Source organism: Colias philodice, chromosome 28 (genome assembly GCF_061535455.1).
Source record: "Colias philodice isolate Cphi_HAF_F1 chromosome 28, ilColPhil1 Martin Lab GWU primary, whole genome shotgun sequence".
Taxonomy (NCBI): Eukaryota; Metazoa; Arthropoda; class Insecta; order Lepidoptera; family Pieridae; genus Colias; species Colias philodice.
The window spans coordinates 3,319,425-3,338,239 of record NC_143113.1 but is presented as its reverse complement, the minus strand read 5'-3'; the positions used below and the strand labels follow the sequence as shown (position 1 = coordinate 3,338,239).

Here is an 18,815-nt window from a genome sequence, read left to right as displayed (position 1 = left end):
CAATTTTATTTTAAGATCTTTTATTATAAAAACCACGTGACCCACTTTTACTTTTTTAACCTCCTTTCAACCATAAACAACCCTGTTTACATAAGCGAGGGCTCACATTGGGGCATGACGTCACGAGTCACAAAACGCGGTTGCCAAGCAACGCTATCATCGCCCCCATTACGTAACAAGCGAACGTCACCAATGCATTTACATAACCCAGCTCCCACAGTGGGGATCACCACCCAACCAGTCCGCGATCAACTTTCCACCGCGAACCACGCGCGCAATCCGTCAAAAAATGAAAATCGACTAGCCAACAAAACAACGGAGTATATCATGCAATACCGATTAATCGAATAATCGGATTTAAACAAACACAGACAGTGGAAGATGAAAGTGAAATTCCAATAGTGGCCGACAACATGTTAGCGAATTGTTTGAAAGTGTTTCTCCTCATGATAGCGGCGTTCACGAGCGCCGAGCGGAGTCGCGCGCTGAGCCTAGTCTATCCCCCTCGTAATGTCCCCATGTTTGTCCCGAAGCGGTACCATTCCCGCGTTTTATTCCTCGATGAGGACGAGTTCGGTCGCGGCGAGATAGACTTAACCGACAAGAGAAAAACAGAGCGGATTAAATTCGACGAGACGCCAGATTACGAATTCACATCTGACGATGATAAACTGAAAGTCATAGACGGTCTGTCGCACAACGAACGGTTCTATGAGCCGCGTTTTAGGGGCTTATACCCGAAGTTGTATCAGGGGCGGTACGGGAGGACTTACGCGCCGAGTTTTTCTTTCGAACCGTATGTACAGCCATACGCACCACCGAGGAATAGTTTTTACGCGCCAACGAGCGGTTGGCGGGCGAGATCGCCGCGCGTAGTGTTCCCTTACGCACCAGAAACCGGGAACTCTATTCACACAAACTCCCATTCAGGGCCCAGTTTGAATGACAATGTTGTGTTCCGTGAACAGAGTATTGGCACGAACGATGTAGCTCCCGAGGATCAGCTGCAGGACATTGCTGGGGACGCTTTCACCGAGAGAGGTACGTTATGCAATGTATTTTACAAATATTATATCTCCAATTGCGTTGGCACTTACATAATGCGCTGAAAAATATTGCCAGTAAAGTTTGCAAGGAATTCGAAATTCAAAAATGACATGAACAGTTCCCGCGTTTGTTTTTTTTAAATCATAAACAAATTGGCGCAGGCCGCATTTTTGACAGTCGCAACACAGAGTTAAAAGGAAAACTTTGCGCCGTGTTAACCGCAAATACAATGGAACTTTTACCAATTGTGTAGTGACATTTGTGTGCACGCATTTCCCACATATAAATTATCATTTCATTGTCATTACATTACTCGTGAACTTGTTTATGTATCAAATAGTTGCATATATTTTAATATCACTAATTGGATTATACTTTTATTTTAAAATAATAATTAAAAAATAACGATTTTTACAAAAAAAAAATACTAATAATATATTAAATGTACCTCTCTATAATAATACAAACTTAAATAATTTGAATCTATTTAATTCTTTATTAATTAATCAGTGACATTATTATTTATTTACTTACTTTCTTACTTATAAATTTTCCGTGTTGTCAATCCCCAGCTGTTCTTGACTGTGAGGTAACCATCATTCTATCGTAAATAAATAATATTCATTTGTTTTATAATATAATATTTGTACTTAAATAAATAAAATACGTCGATATGTCTGAAAAAGATAACCCTGCACACAGAAATATAATAAGGAAAAGTAAATTTTCAAAATTAAGAGTAATTTAAAGTCGCTATGCTCTACTTTTGAGAAAACTTGCGGTTAAGTTTACACCAAAATAGGCTTGATAACTATGTATAACATACGACAAACTTATCACGTATTCCGAACACAATAAATCGATACCAATATGAAACGCATATAATTATGTCTCATTAGGATAACAACATACTTAATTATAATAATTTTATTATGACATTCAATTGTCAATAATAATTCCATATATGCAAAGATATCCATTCCACGTTTTTAAATAGAAATTGGTTAAAACGGGAAAAGAATGGACGGTTGTAAATATGTTATTTTGATAGCGTTTACAAGCGATTTTTTTCTTTAATTTCACTTAAATAGGATTGCAATTGCTTTGCGTAATATTACACTCTCATTTTTGTTACTTGCGTGACAAAATGTGGCGTGTATTCAAATGTAGGGAACTTGCGATTATAATTATCTGTGGCGGTTTGAAAGAAGGTTGAGTTTTCGCTATTTTTAATATGTTTAATCTGGCCGATTGATAGGCGCGCGAAAATGGAATGAGAATGGATGATTTTTAATTATAATGACGTGTCAATTTCATGCACTTAATCTTCTTATCTTCTTATATATAAAAATGAATCGCAAAATGTGTTGGTAAGCGCATAACTCGAGAACGGCTGAACCGATTTCGATAATTCTTTTTTTATTATATTCCTTGAAGTACGAGGATGGTTCTTATGTAGAGAAAACGTAAATATGTACCACGGGCGAAGCCGGGGCGGACCGCTAGTCTTATAATATAAAAATGAATCCCAAAATGTGTTGGTAAGCGCATAACTTGAGAACGGCTGAACCGATTTCGATAATTCTTTTTGTATTAAATTCCTTGAAGTACGAGGATGGTTTTTATCTAGAGAAAACGTAAATATGTACCACGGGCGAAGCCGGGGCGGACCGCTAGTTACAAATAAATATGTTTTCGTTTTTAATCGAGTCGTTGATATTAAAACATTATTAAAATTTTTAAATTTATAAACAAATGCTTCTTAGGTTTCAAATAAAAGTAAACAAATCCAAGAATGCACATTCAACATGACTCATTGGCTCGATCTCGAAAAGTGTACACACTTTTCTTTTACCTAGACTATAGCTTTTCTTATTTTCCCGTTGTGAAAGAATTTTTAGGTTGCAATGGTGGACCAGTTCCTTAATTCATGTGTGTTTTATTTCCTATAGCTCTATAAAAATTCATTTCCTGTTCTTTCTAAAGCTAAGTTCCATTCCAAATTTATAAAAATATTCCCTGCTTGTAAAGACTTCCTAAGGGGCCAAAAATGCATACACAATACACATCATCCCGTTGCAAAAACTAAATACATGGTAGGTTATTTCATTTTCAGTGACTTTATCATTGAATTTTCTCCTATTATCCACACCGTAATATTTATAATTGATATTTTTTGTATTGATTTTATTGATTAATGATGATGATGATCGTACAACGATTCACCATAGAAAATCCAGAATCTCTAGCATTAAGGGTCACCTAACGATAAACCTTTTTTTATACTCTAAAGAATACGAAAGTAACGAACAGTGAAAGTATTTCAATAATACGGTTTATGCAAATTTTAATACATTTGTTTTGTAATTAAATCTTCGTACGTCCTTGTGGCGCCTTAAGCCGGAAGATCGTGCATTGCATAATCGAAACTTTTCTTCATAAAACGATGGGCAGTGAATGTTGCCAGTAACAAAATATGGTTATTTAAGAAGGATTAAATATATAAAAAATAGTTTGCGTTTTTAGTCATCATATGTAGATTACGTGCACTTTTAATTATTTATTTGAATAATATACGAAAATATTGTCATTTATTCAACGCCATACAATTTTGAATGTTTTAATTAGTGATTAAATTGGTAATGTACTTATTTGTGATTTTCTGACTCGATTATATGTATAGTCAAAAGCTAAGATACCTACGAGTTATGACTGTCACAATAGAGATTATATCATACACTATGAGAAATATAGGTACATGATGCACATTTTCCAGTACGTTTTTAATTTATATATTCAATTTTTGGCGATTTCTTAATGTTATGTTCGCGATGTTTTAGTTCGATTCTGCTGCTAAATAAATCGTCTCTAAGTTCCGTTCCATTTCACCAAAATATTGGAAGATATTCACACAATATTTGTTTAATAATTTTAAATTTAAACGCATCTATGCAATAAGCTGCCTATTAAGCTATGCTCTTACTTACCAATCGTATAGATCCTATTTCTTCTTAGAAATAAAAATTCGTACGTATCGACTTAAATTAAAAAAAAGACTAGATAAAAATAGGTCCTTTATTAAGGCTAGTGGTACATGTTAAACTTTCTACACGTTATTGCATAACAAAGATGTTTCATGTCAAAATTATGATGTAACATATACGAGAGCTATGCCATGTTTTGGTTCTGCGGTTAATACATATAGGCTTTTCCTTATAACTTGAGCCTTCACTGTACTTTTACGTGACGCAGCAAAAAGCGCGATGATGTTTTGTTTTTTTTAACCGACTTCAAAAAAAGGAGGAGGTTATCAATTCGGCCGGTATGTTTTTTTTTATGTATGTACACCGAATACTCCGTGGTTTCTAAACCGATTTACGTGATTCTTTTTTTGTTCGATGCGGGATGGTGTCGAATTGGTCCCATAAAAATTTTATTCGGATAGGCCCAGTAGTTTTTATTTTATGAGCATTTTTGTCTGTATTTGTAAATGTTGCAAGTGCAAGTCTGAAGTCGGTTGTTTTTAACGCAGTTATTGACTTGTTTATTTATTTTTTTGTGGCGGTGTAGTATTTATTATTTAGCTGTGATGGCGATGTATTATTGTATAAAGGAAAAAGTTACGTTTAGCAGTGTATATTATTTGTTACCTAAATAGTTACAATATAATACTAGCTTTCCGCACGCGGCTTCGCCTGCGTTTTCAAAGAAAAACCCGCATAGTTCCCGTTCCCGTGGGATTTCCGGGATAAAACATATTCTATGTGTTAATCCAAGTTACCCTCTGGCCTCTATAATATAAGTAGTAGTGCAGTAGGTCCGGGAAGAATTATGAATACATAATAATACACAGAAATACAGTATGTGTATTTAAATTAGCCTTTAAGAATGTTAGAAGTTAAGAATGTATTTTTGTTTTATTTTTCTTGTAATACATTTGGATGTGTTACTATAAATATTTCTCAATTGTTGAAGTTGTTCAAAGGTTTAGGTTAAAGTTTAGTTGCATATGTTATTTTGTTTTGCGAATGAATAAAAAAATAATTAGTGTCAAACGTTTCGCAAAGGTATTGCGAAATTCACAAAATAATATCAAAAGAATTGTCTTTTACGGTGGCATAAATACTTAATTAGTGTTTTGCATAGTCTAGGACAAGATATTTATTTAATACCTATTAATCTAAGCTATTAACTGACCCGGAATTTGTTGTTCTGATTTAGCCATGTGACATAGGATATGAAAAGTCTAACGGCTAACATCTAGCCGATTCCCAGATCTGTCAAAATTTTGTAAAAATCGTTTTGGAGGTCTTTAGTAGCAAATAGCGAGCCACAGACATTACATGGAACGCCTCAGAGCGAGGTAACGCCGCATGAGTCATGTTTTTTCGTGCGTGCAGCCGGCTCAATCGAATTATAAGACAAAAAATAAAATAAAATAATATTTATTTGCCAAAAAAGGTTAGTTCATATTAGTTATACTAAGTTTATATTAGTTCATCATATACATGACACGTTCCAGTTTCTTACAGACCTTTTTTACAGACAATTTGCAATTAATTCTCTTGGATGCTTATGGATGTACCTAAAAACAGTCTTAACGTTCACTTTCCTATGTTTTTATATAATCTGTCAGCATAGAACATAAACGTGTGACGCTCAAGGTTCGAACATAATTTATTCTCTAACATTAATGTAACAGATGACAATAACATTTCTAGCCCGTGGGAAGACGGGTGAAATGTTTAGTTTCACTGACTCACAAAAAGATAGCATCGAACACATTGTGCGATACGAAAGTAAGTTTATATTTTGAATGTTTACGATTGTAATGTGATTTGGAGCGGTTTCTAATTTGACTGTTACTTCCGAGTTTGGTGTGGTCTGGGTCCGTATTATGTACCTTTTATTTCCAGGCATATTACGCCCAGAATTGAACTAACTGGCAAATTCATATTATACCATAAATAACCATGGCTGGTTATTGCGATCATAATATCTGAATGACTGAATTTGCCAGTCAGTTCAATTCACGGCGTAAACTGTCTGGAAATAAGCTGTCATAATACGGCCCTGTTATCAAACTTTGTACCCCATGGTAGGATTTAGATGGAAGTTTAGAAAAGATTTTGAAGTGATACTTCTTTAGGCGCGTTGAGAGTAAAATTTCAAGGTCGCGTCATGGCAATATTGTCACGTTATGGAGTAAGGTGATTCTTTAATGATTAGGTATGGTAGTCAGTTCTTCTCAATAATATATAACTTGAAATACCTCAATAATAAAATAATATAATTATTAAAACTAGGATGAAAAAGAGCTTGTATGTGTGTGTGTGTGTGCCGGGCACACGTGTCAGAAGGGAAACTTCTTTAGCAAGATTCAAAGTCGTCGCCTTACTCCAAAGTAGTTACTAAATAGTAATAAAGGTAGGATACATAAGGAATATACATTTATTTAATAAAATATAATATGAAATAGAAAGGGGGCAACGTGAAGCAGTTTTAATAAATTTTACGAATTTAAAAATATTTTCTACAACTAAGATTGGAGAAAGTGAATTTTTACTCAATTAAATGTAAATTAAATATGATATGACCTTGATTTTATATCTTAGTAAAGAAATTAACTAGAACATACAGAAAAATGTGGGGTTTTTGTCGTGAAAAACAAATGTAAAAATATACAATACAGAGTTTAAAAAGATTAGAACAAGATAATTTTCCTTCAAGATCTTCATTAAGATAATTTTTAAATTCTTGGCTTATTAGAGAATTCTTCTTCTAATTATTTTTTAAGAGTTAAAATTGAAATGAAAACTTTATAAAATTTAACTCGTTAAGAGATATTTACATGATTATATTTTATTCTAATTTGCCAGTCAGTTCAATTCACGGCGTAATCTGTCTGGGAATCAGATGTCTAAAAAGGCCGCGGCTCCAGGAATACATTATTGAAGCTTACAACTTATAAGACATGAGACAAGTTATCGCTAACGGTATATTTCGTATGCTTAAAGTTTAAGTTGCGTAACCGAAATATTTCCACAACGTTCATACAGCTGTCGTACGATATATTATCGTAACGGTACCACAGATAATAATATAAATTATAATATTGACGGTATTATAGTTTAGTCTCCCATTTATAACAGTACTATAACTAAATTATGTACTATTTTTTGGTATATGTTTACGCTTTCTCGCAGAACCATCCTCGTACTTCAAGGAATATTTTATAGAAATAATTAACGATATCGGTTCAGTCGTTCTCAAGGTTTGCGCTTACCAACACATTTGGCAATTTTTATGATATGTATCGATACATTTTCATCAAATTTCATGATTGCATGTAAATCTTAACAAAGATTCTTTTAAATGATCTATTTTTGTCTATATCTGCGATCCAGGGTTAGATTCTACACTACAAAAATAATTTTTAAAGATGGATTTTTATATCATTTTTAAATCTTAGGTTTAATGTAAATTGTAAACAGAATATTATGAATTCTTTGGCCAGAGAGAGTCGTTTACTGCTCTAGGCTCAATATTTTCATGTGCATAGTTTGGAAAGAATTCCTAAAAATATGTAGTTTATTAATAAATTTGAAAAATAAAAGCTAGGTATCTGATAAAAGTTACAATACTATGTCACAATTATTACGTTTTCTTTACTATTAGCATGGCTCTGGTAAATACGAGTGTATTACGTATGTCAAACATTTTTTTCTTCATAATTGGTGCCATAATGTCATGACACGAATAAATTGCGAATAACAGCCCATTATAGCAAACATTTTGGTTAAATATGCAATTTGACGGTGAAAGTAAGAGGTAAATATTAGCATAGTGTGTAGACTCGATATGGTATTACTATTTTTTATCTGTGCCGCTTTTTGACGTTTTGTACAGAGTATAAAAGGTTTTGTTTTAAGTTGATGTTGCGATAGAATGTAAATATGTAATACATTTTAAAATATATTCGAGATAAATATATTTAGAGAGATTAAAGGCAAAGAATAGAGATAATATTATAACTTACAGAAGTAGCAATTTTGTATATTCGGATTTATTCTAATACTAGCTACTAAACTAAGTATTTCTAAAAAATAAAATTTCACCTTGCCAGTGCATGATATAGAAACAGTGAAGTTTATCTATATAATATATAAAACTCAAAGGTGACTGATAAAGTGATCTATCAACGCACAGCCCAAACCACTGGACGTATCGGGCTGAAATTTGGCATGCAGGTAGATGTTAGGACGTAGGCATCCGCTAAGAAAGGATTTCCAGAAATTCTTGTGGGAACGGGGAAAAACGGGGATGCACGTACAAAGTCGTGGGCGGAAGCTAGTTAGTCTATATAATACATATAGCATTCAAAAGCTCAAACTATCGTCAAAATTCATATGGAAGCTAACCCAACCAAAACAAAACAACCAATTTACGTAAATATAGCATAAACGACCTCCTTTCAAAGTCGGTTAACTTCCGAATGACCAGTTTCAGTGACATTTGATATATTCACGTAATATATTATATAAGTATGGGTAGGTTCAGTATCGGTGACCTGTGTGACGACTTCCTAGGAGGGATTTCTCTGCTTTGTTTTGTATGTGAACTTTATAATTTTTATGGTAATAAATATGAATAATTTGGAAAATCCAAAAGTGCACGCCTCATAATTTTTTTTTAATAAACATTTATTAATTATTATTTTTGTTTATTTAATAACAATTAAACCACATCGAATCAGACCCTGAAAAATGAAAGGGTTCTATTCCTGAGCATACTCAAGCGTAAGAGAAAAAAAAAGACTCGATTAGTAAAGTATTTCGGTCGCTATCGTGTTAACAAGAAAAAGGATCCGCACATACAGACACACGGACGTCCAAGACAGAACTTTTTTAAACTGTTTTTTAACTAGTTTAAATAACAAAAATGACATCAAAAATATCATGAACGTTAAAAATAGTGTTTTTTCTTAATATGTGTGTGTATGTATTATCTTACAAGTGCAATGTATGATACATAAAGACATTTTAAGTTTGAAAAATCAGATGTTTTGCGCGAAGTGACAGTAGTACCCACCTCAACGCTTCGCTTATGAGGCGTGCAATAAATTATATTATGGAGAAAGAGTAGTTGAGATAGCGATAAAAGCTGAAATACCACAGACAAATAATCCATCTTTAGTTTTAGAGATCAACCAGAAAGGATGAGAAACCAAAAACGGAATGTTTGTCTGTATGTATTTTTTATATAAAATCAATCGAAGTTTGACTCTAGCTGGATCTTGAAATATTTTCATTTCAACTATTTAACGGACTTCAAATAAAAATATTATTTTGCAATGTATTTTTATGGTTTAGAGTTCCGGCCAAATACAGAACTTCATTTTATTTTGAGAAAGAATTCGTTCCATATAATTTCATGCAATTATCGCATATTCTTTAATCGTCCTACATTTACTTTAACGAAGCGAACGGTGAAGACAATTTATTATTATAATATTGAAATACTTATTATAATTGAACCGAATGAGGAAATAAATTAATTGTTTCCCTTCATTTTCATAGTTTACGATACCTATTAGACAATTTTAATATACTATCTAATTATTAGATAATATAACAGTTTCAACACGATAGCTGTAAAGTCGAGCCTAGGTACCTATTAAATTTATGCAACGTAGTTTTAACACGAGAAATAATTAATATTGCGATTATTTAGTTTAGAATCTAAATTTTAGATCAATGTTTTATCCAAATGCAGGTAAAGTTAGAAAACGTGTAGGTAATCTCGGTTTTAAGAACATTTTGTTATCTCCATCATCAGGTATTTTTTTCAATTTGACATTTGTCCCGGATAAACATTTTTTGTCTATGGTGGAAATATTTTTTATCTGTAGGTTTTTTATAGTCTATGCTTCCTTATCCCTAATCAAAATGTTATCTTTATTCAAAAAGGTCTTTGGTAATAAGAGTGTTTCTCGTAACTATTTTAATGTGTGATTTTTATCTAAAATAATGTATTTTTTATACAAATTAGTTTGTAGGTACATAAATTTACTTCACCGTTATAATGTCACTGCAACTCGGTTTACGCGGCGTGTGTTAAGGGGAGGATATTGGATAAGTTATATTAAAAATATTATATTATTTATTTTTTAAGTGAAAATATTGAGATTTATCAAATTAGATTATTTGCATGGAGAAAAGTTAATAATTTAGATAAAATTTAATTAGGTATATGTTTTAAGATTAATTAGGTATCGCAATGCATCGCAGTAGTTTTTTCTATATATTTAAACTATACAATATGATTGTACTTAAAAATAAGCATATCAATGTTAGTTTATAATGTCTACTTTGTTAAAGTTGAGTAGTAGTAGTAAAATCATTGAAAAATCAAATTTTAAATACATACAAGAGTAAATAAAGCTTGCAAAATTAAATTTAGACCTTTGCAAGTCTGATTAAATTAATTTTGTTTTCTAAATAATAATAACACAAAATGCAAATGCACTTTTTTAACAGTTTGTTGTTTTGGTTAACATGTTTTTATGCAATAAATGATTTATTTGGTTAACAATATTCCACACCACTTCCCCTTAAAAGAAAGATTTCACTGTCGCTTGTAAGCACGCACACACAAACGTGTATTCGTCCCGTTCATTTACCTATTTCCTGTATGCTCTATCTCTTTCCTGCAATGTCATTGACACGGGTGCATTATTCTGTTGCGTTTAGCTAGTTTTTACTCGCCTCCGTTTATTTTTCGAAGAAAATTAAATTTATATACGAGTATAATTGAAGTAATCAAAATATGTTTTATTCGTTTTAGTATTATTTAAATGGTTAAACTTTGATGTTATTTTTAACCAGCTTCAACAAAAAGTGGTTCTACTTTCGACTATAGGTAGGGTTTTTCTTTTAATTCTTTTGTAGGTATCCAAACTATATGTCTGTCTGTCTTGCATAGTATCTTAACTGAACGTAAAAAATATGATAGATTGTGAGTACGTGGTATTAACCTAATTAACATTTTAATTGTTGAACCGTTATAACAAAAAGCTACAGAAAAGGTGCATTTCACATTTTTGTTTTAATCGTGTTTCATATATAAAGACAAAGTATATAATATGTTTGCTATTTAGTCGTATGTATTCACGGATGCGGTGTTTCCAAACGGTTACGACTTAGGGACCTTCAAGAATAGAGCGTCCTACCAGCAACGCACTGATAATGTCCCCGGCATTGCTGGTGCCTATGGGCGACGCAGTACACTTAACATCAGGTGACGCGTCTGCTCTGTTGCCTCCTCTTATAAAAAAAAATGTGTGCATGTACTAGTGTACCTACACACGTAAGAAGTGAAACATCTTTATGACCTTATTTTTCAAAAAATAATGTACTATAATATGCAACTTAACAGAAATACGTCGAATCACGTGTGGTAGGGATAAGAAAAAGATGGCGCGTAACGGAAAAATGTCACGCGTAACGCAAAAATGTTACACTAAATTTTTTTCCAATCCCGATAAAGAAGTTTCACTTCAAAAAAAACGGATTTAAAACATAATCTTCTGAAGTATATACGTTGTTTTTAGTTCCAGCATTAAATCCAGGAACTTTCCGTGATATAAATTGTGTAAGTTTTTATCTCGATCCAAGTCAGGGGGAGAAACTAGTGAATAAATAAGAGACAGTATCAAGCACGTACATCTGGGTGAATTTCACTTCAAGAATAGAACAAAGATTCAATTATAATAATCCTTTTTTTTTTTTTTTTTCGTGTGGTGTCTCTCAATGTTAGCCAGAAGGGCTTCTACATTTTAACGCGGACGCGGGGGTGAACTGAAGGTTCACCCTGGTAGCGACATGCACAAGGGCGTCCCCCCTTGACGGGGACCACGAACCTCGGCTTGAGCTGTCGCTTGAGTGGAGGAGGCCAGAAGGGCCCTAATCGGACGGGATATAATAATCCATGTAAGGACTTTGATATAAGTATATCATTTATAATTTTTGTATCCAAACCATGTTATACATGTTAAAATAGTACCTAAATATGCATCAAAAATAATGCAATTTTCCGATTGAAAAGCTAATATTCTATTCCTGTATGTAATCACTAATCTATCAGTGTGTCAAATTTCATCCGAATATGTTTAACCATTTCATCATCTTTGAGTAACATATCTATTGATACCAGTAATATTCTTGTGACCCGCAATAAGCAGCTTATGTTAAATATGTATATTATATGGCGTATCCATTGCATATTACGATAAAAGGAAAATCCTACACTTTCGCTTTTATTTATATGAACATGATTTTCCAACTATATCGCCTCGAGATATATTTCAAAAGTATCTTTTCCTCTTGCGATAAATAATTGTAATATATCCGTAACTACCTTTAAAATTCTCAACATTAAGATGACCTTCTCACCACGGTAATAACCGAAAACGTAGTCGAATTGAGAACCTTTTCACTCTTTTTAAATTCGGTTGAAAATTAACTGGTCCAGCCTTATCTTCTTATATGTAAAAATGAATCGCAAAATGTGTTGGTAAGCGCATAACTCGAGAATGGCTGAACCGATTTCGATAATTCTTTTTTTATTATATTCCTTGAAGTACGAGGATGGTTCTTATGTAGAGAAAACGTAAATATGTATTATGTACCACGGGCGAAGCCGGGGCGGACCGCTAGTATATTAATAAAATTAAAGCGTCATACGACGGTAACAATGATAAAATGGTTTATAATAGCCGGTTTTCGACGACCAGTCAAGTGTGACATTGTGATCTACACATGTCTAGGCGCTTTGCTGATCGCGAGATTTTAAATTTCCCGATAATTTATAACTATTTCACTTACTTGTTAATTTCTTTTACTTTCTACTATGAAATATGTATGACTTTCGATTGTGTTTTGTTTTGGGTGTAAAACAAAGCTTAGCCAGTGACTAGGCTCGAATGGTAGTCGGTAGAACTATAGCTACCATTCCTAGCCTTAACTACCTGTTACATAGCTTCGCCCGCGTGGTCGACAAAATTATTATACAAACTTTCATGCCCTATTTTATCCCCTTGAGGGTAGAATTTATCAAAATCCTTTCCAAGCGGGTGCTTACTGCTTACATCATAGTGGCTATCTGCATGCCAAGTTTCAACCCGATCAGTCCAGTAGTTTGGGCTGTGCGTTTTTAGATCAGTCAGTCACACGTGAACGATGCAATACGTACATACCTACATTTGTTTCAATAATCAATTTTCTTTATTCGGAAGATGATTTTCCTACACGTACCAAGGAGACTATTTTTGTCAAAACTTGGTAGGTTCGTAACTCAATGAACGACTATTCTCATAAGCAATATTATAAACGACCTGGAGTTCAATACATAATAATAAAAATAGTTCTCAAAGTCCACATTATATTACTTTTGTCTCCCCAAAATGTTCTAGATACAATTTCTCGTTTAAACAATGATTACATCGCTCTCTAGGTTTTCCTTTCATTCTTTCTTTTACAGACACATTCCTTTGAAAGTCTTTGAACTTCTCAACAGTTGTTTCTAAGATATTTTCTTGTCAATTATTCTCACATGATATTATTGTGAAAAGAAACATTTTTTTCTTTCTTTTATAATCTACTCTATGTAAAATAGAGTAAAAACTGATAACATGTCGTAATTATGTATGAACTAAAAAGTACTTACCTATTCAGTTTTGAAAATTGTGTCAAAAGGAGAATCCTCCACAATTTTGCACGCCTCATAAGCGAAGCGTTGAGGTGGGTACTACTGTCACTTCGCGCAAAACATCTGATTTTTCAAACTTAAAATGTCTTTATGTATCATACATTGCACTTGTAAGATAATACATACACACACATATTAAGAAAAAACACTATTTTTAACGTTCATGATATTTTTGATGTCATTTTTGTTATTTAAACTAGTTAAAAAACAGTTTAAAAAAGTTCTGTCTTGGACGTCCGTGTGTCTGTATGTGCGGATCCTTTTTAATCGAGTCTTTTTTTTTCTCTTACGCTTGAGTATGCTCAGGAATAGAACCCTTTCATTTTTCAGGGTCTGATTCGATGTGGTTTAATTGTTATTAAATAAACAAAAATAATAATTAATAAATATTTATTAAAAAAAAATTATGAGGCGTGCACTTTTGGATTTTCCAAATTATTTTAGAGATACGACTTATTATTGTCATACCGAAGTAGGATTACTAGTTTACTATAATATTCCTCTTGTTTCCTGGCTTTAATCTTTGATTTATTATCTTGTTGGTTTATAGTGGTATTATTGGCTCTAGAAAGGTGGTGTTAACAGCACTAGTAGTGTCCACTATTTCAGTTGAACTTTTAACGACACGATACATATGTACAATATATACATGTAGGTGTTTACGGTTGAAAGAACCCAACCAGATACTTCATACGAAAACTATATACAGTCAGAATATTACAATAGCAAGTAATTGTATAACATTACGCGATCGTGAAAGTGAAACGCGGATGGTACGGTCGGCAAAATTGATTTTGTTTCGTTTACGTGAAGGCGACAGCTGCAGCGGTGTCGTATTGCTGAGGTGTTGTGTGACAACCTGTGTTGCTTAGTGTAAGGTACAGGTTACTAGGTGTTATCTAGTGCAGATATATTTTGTAAGTTAGGCCCTAAGTATAATCAAGCTCAAGACCGTAGCGTCTTATTCATTTAGCCAAAGAATTATATTAGGAAAAGTGTATTGTGAATAATATATAAATGATGATATTTTGTCGCATTTATTATCTTAGTGTGCTTTATTTATTTGACATAATTCTCGATCAAGAGATTGAACACAAGATTTCATGCTCTATTGACATCAATCATTATGGCTGTTTATGATAAATAGTTTTTTAGTTATTTAATGAAAAGCGTAAAACATCAGTCAAAAATAATATAATAATTGGGCCAGTAAGATGTTTTTCTACTTTTGTCTGTTATTAATAATATCGAAAAAAAAATTAAATTCATCACTTAGTTTTATGTTATTATACACATACCGATTCGCGTGAAAGTCATAACTTTTAAGCAATAAGGACTTACACGTCTTTGTACATTGTATTATATTATGTACCATCATCATTCAATCTTCCGTGTCCAAAAAACATAGATACTGTATAAGACTAAAAAAATAGCAAAAAAAACATGATTTTTAATTTTTGACGTAATTTGCTGACGCTACAGGCCCACTTACCGGCCGAGAAAAGTACTAACGATTGCACAATCCGTTTAGCGTTCGTCTCTACTATCGATAATTTCGTCCTATTATGCACAACACTGTCTAGTCTTGGTGAAGGTCTTACGTATGTGGTAACTTTTAGTTTTTGAGGACGGCAACACATTCGTTATGTAGTTTAATTAGTTTGTGCTTATGAGCGCTGGCCCAACAAATGATCGTCGATGTTTGCCGCCGTAACGGCGATTATTTAAAAACTACAATGATGGACGAGACATTTAGGCCCTCTACAGTGTAGAGGCAATTGGCGAGTAGAGGCAATCACGATATTATGGAAGCAGATGACGCGTCTGCACGTAAGAATGAATGAATGAATGAACACGTTATTTGCACCAGTAACAAAATAATAACAAAAAACACAAACAATAGAAATACGTACAAAAAGGCGGCCTTATCGCTAATACAGCGATCTCTTCCAGGCAAACTTAGGTAGATCATGAGAATTACGTCGTATAGTGGGTCGATGGCGCACAACATTATTATAAATGAAACTACTTATAATAAATAAATTATAATACATACACGTAAGCACGTTTGCTTTTCGATATAATAAAAAGAAACAGTAATAAAATACTAGATGCTTATAATTCAGATTCAGTTTTTTGTAAACAACTTTTGGGTAGGTAAATAATGAATTATTTTAGCATAAATAATTTAACAGTAATACAGACAGACGTAAATACTTAGGTAGAGTCATTGCAATAGTGTCCTTCACGAGATTTCAAACAAATTTTAGGTGAGGATCTTTTGCCCATAAAATAATATAATTAGGATAGTTCAATGCTGAAAGCCCGTTAAATATAAACATTCTAAAATATTTTTTCATGTTCGGATATATTTATAGCATCAGCAAGTTAAATTTGGTAACATACTATACTTTCGTTTTTTATACATTTGGAGATAATACCGTTACCAACGAACATAAGAGGCTCATCCAATTCTGTCCTTTTTAGTGAAAGCTAAATCAAGAATTAAAGTATATTAGAAAATATTCACTAAAGCAGAAATCCTTAAATTTTTTAACTAAACAGAATAAAAGATAAGAAACGGAACGTAGTTTTAAACTATTTTATGTGGTTTCATTTGACATAAATATAAGTCAATATAATACATTATTTAATTTATGTAAATAAAATTTAAAGTTTTTCTATTAAGCTTAAGATGTTGTACATATTACAATTGGTTTCATTCGGTGTTGGTTTCATCCTTAATCACTTTCATGTCTAATCAAACATAAAATTCAATCATCTTTTTTTCTTAATTCAAACAGATGCCAACGACCCACATCGAGCTCAGAAAATTTACAAACGAATGGAGTTTAAAACGAGAACATTTTACGTACAAAAAATGCCCTTTAAGCTACAAAAACCAATGTTCGTACAAACAGAAACGAAGCTGCCATATATAAAAAGAAATTCTTACGAGTATCCGAACTCGACGCAAGAAGTGCCAGAGTTCAAGCCAATATCCGATGCACAGATATCGAAAATTAATCAGTTAATCAAGGATGTTGCCAGTACAAAAAACGTGCCACAGAGTACAAATAGTTATAGACAAGGGAGGAATTTAGATAGTATACCAAGTGATAGTAAAATATTAGAATCCGTGACGGATCTACCTGAGAAAGACAGAAAATATGAGGACGCTTGTCCGCAAGGAGGAACTTGTGAATTCTTTCTAGCCTGTTGGATGAAGGGCGGGCTTCTAGAAGGTTCTTGTGGTGGTTTGCTTAAGAGTTGCTGCCACAGAGTAGCAAAATCTGGTCTCCTTGGAGTGCAAGACTCGAATAGTATCGAATCGCCTTTCGAAGGATTCAGTTATGGTCCCGTTATAAATGACGAGAGTAAGTCAACAATTAATTCAGTTGGATGTATGTCACACCGTTGCGTAACACCAATAACATAATCGATGTTTCTTTTTTTAATTCACAGATATTCATCAATATGATAATTTAAACTCAATTATATAAATAGAAACGAGTTTGTTTTGAACCAATTCAAAAGCTCTTAATCATTATAGGTATTATGAATAATTTATCAAATCATGTTATCTATACAATACAAAGACGTATAAATGGTCAAAGTCAATACATATTTATTTTGTAAATATATTTTATTACGTGTGAAAGTAAAAGTTTACCGAGAAATGCAATTAATATGAATTTAATATTTAAGTTCCTGCTTCTGAGGATGTCAAAGTGATCTCAGCGTTTATGATTCTTGTTAGGGACCTAAATTACTTCCTAGCTGACATTTGTGCACTTAACGAATTTCTCTTATGTTATCTAATGGTTCATTTAAAATGTGACCTATTGTTAATGAGATAAGATTCACTTTTAAATGCTAAAGTCACGTTCAATTTATATCCAAAAAAGAAGACTATTACCTACTTACTAAACATGTTGAAACAATACGATTATTTTGAAAATGTATGCTGAATTACGCAACGGTGTGACCAAGTCCTAGATATTGGACCTAACGGACTAACAGAGCTCAGATGTGGTCGTGCGGCAAGACATAGGTAGGAAAGTTCCAGATAATTATTCAGGTATTTTATTATTCAGGTACAAATGTAAATATATATGTATATCTTTCTAGCTCTTCTAACTATGTCTTGCTTCCTCACATCTATTTATTTATTATATTTACTTACAGTACTAATAAAATATATGCTTTTCTTTGCATGCTTCAACAGGTTGAAGGTAAGTGGATCTATTTATTTATATTTATAATTTTTTTATTATTCTATGCAATTTTCCCAAGTTTTTCATGCCTTTTTATGTTTATGGAAATTTTATTCATACTATTGTGTGTATTGTGTATTTATTTACATATAATTAATTTTATATTTTGTGCTATTATTATTTCAAAATACGAAATAAAGTAGGTTTTGGTTCATTAACATAAAATAATAAATAATATGATCATCATAATTTTAACGTTCATCAGCATCAGCTTAATAAGGCCCTTTTAATATCATGTAGATACAAATAATCATCATCCTCATAATCTTATAATACGTTCCCACTGCTGAGACACGGGTCTCCTATGCTATAATCCACGCTGGCCAAGTGCGGGCTGGTAGAGTCTGGCCAGCCAAAGCTGAACCCAGTGTTTTTTGTAGCGGCCACACTATGGAATGTCATCATGGCGTTTCTGCGTAGTTAGTTGTCAGTTTTGTTGAAAACGGTTCAAATCATTTACATACTTTAATAATGTTTAAATCCTGCTGTGTTGTGTACCTAATGTACCTATATACTATGATCACCTTTATAAATATCAAAAGTATCAAAATGTTTTTTTCCTGTTATAGCCGATGTTACCAGGTCCATATTTTTTAAATTTGCCGCCCTTTACTGGGTTCAGCTTTGGCTGGCCAGACTCTATGTGTCGTCGAACTGGTCTATCTTCTAAGACAAGTCGGTTTCTTCACGATATTTTCCTTCTCCGATTCAAATAGTAATTAA

General features: G+C 32.8%; 1 protein-coding gene across 3 annotated transcripts in view; it reads left to right on the top strand.

The window, feature by feature from the left end:
• Window positions 1-226: 226 nt before the first annotated feature.
• Window positions 227-18,815, top strand: part of LOC149476262 (uncharacterized) — a 53,814-nt gene continuing 35,225 nt past the window's right edge. For all 3 annotated transcript variants that reach the window (XR_016317868.1, XM_089712181.1, XM_089712180.1), the window contains exons 1-2: window positions 227-1,041; window positions 16,620-17,192. Coding sequence is in view for 2 of the 3 variants with exons in the window: in XM_089712181.1 (XP_089568307.1) it covers window positions 414-1,041; window positions 16,620-17,192 (1,201 nt within the window). In the remaining variant the exon portion in view is untranslated. The remainder of the gene's footprint in view (window positions 1,042-16,619; window positions 17,193-18,815) is intronic.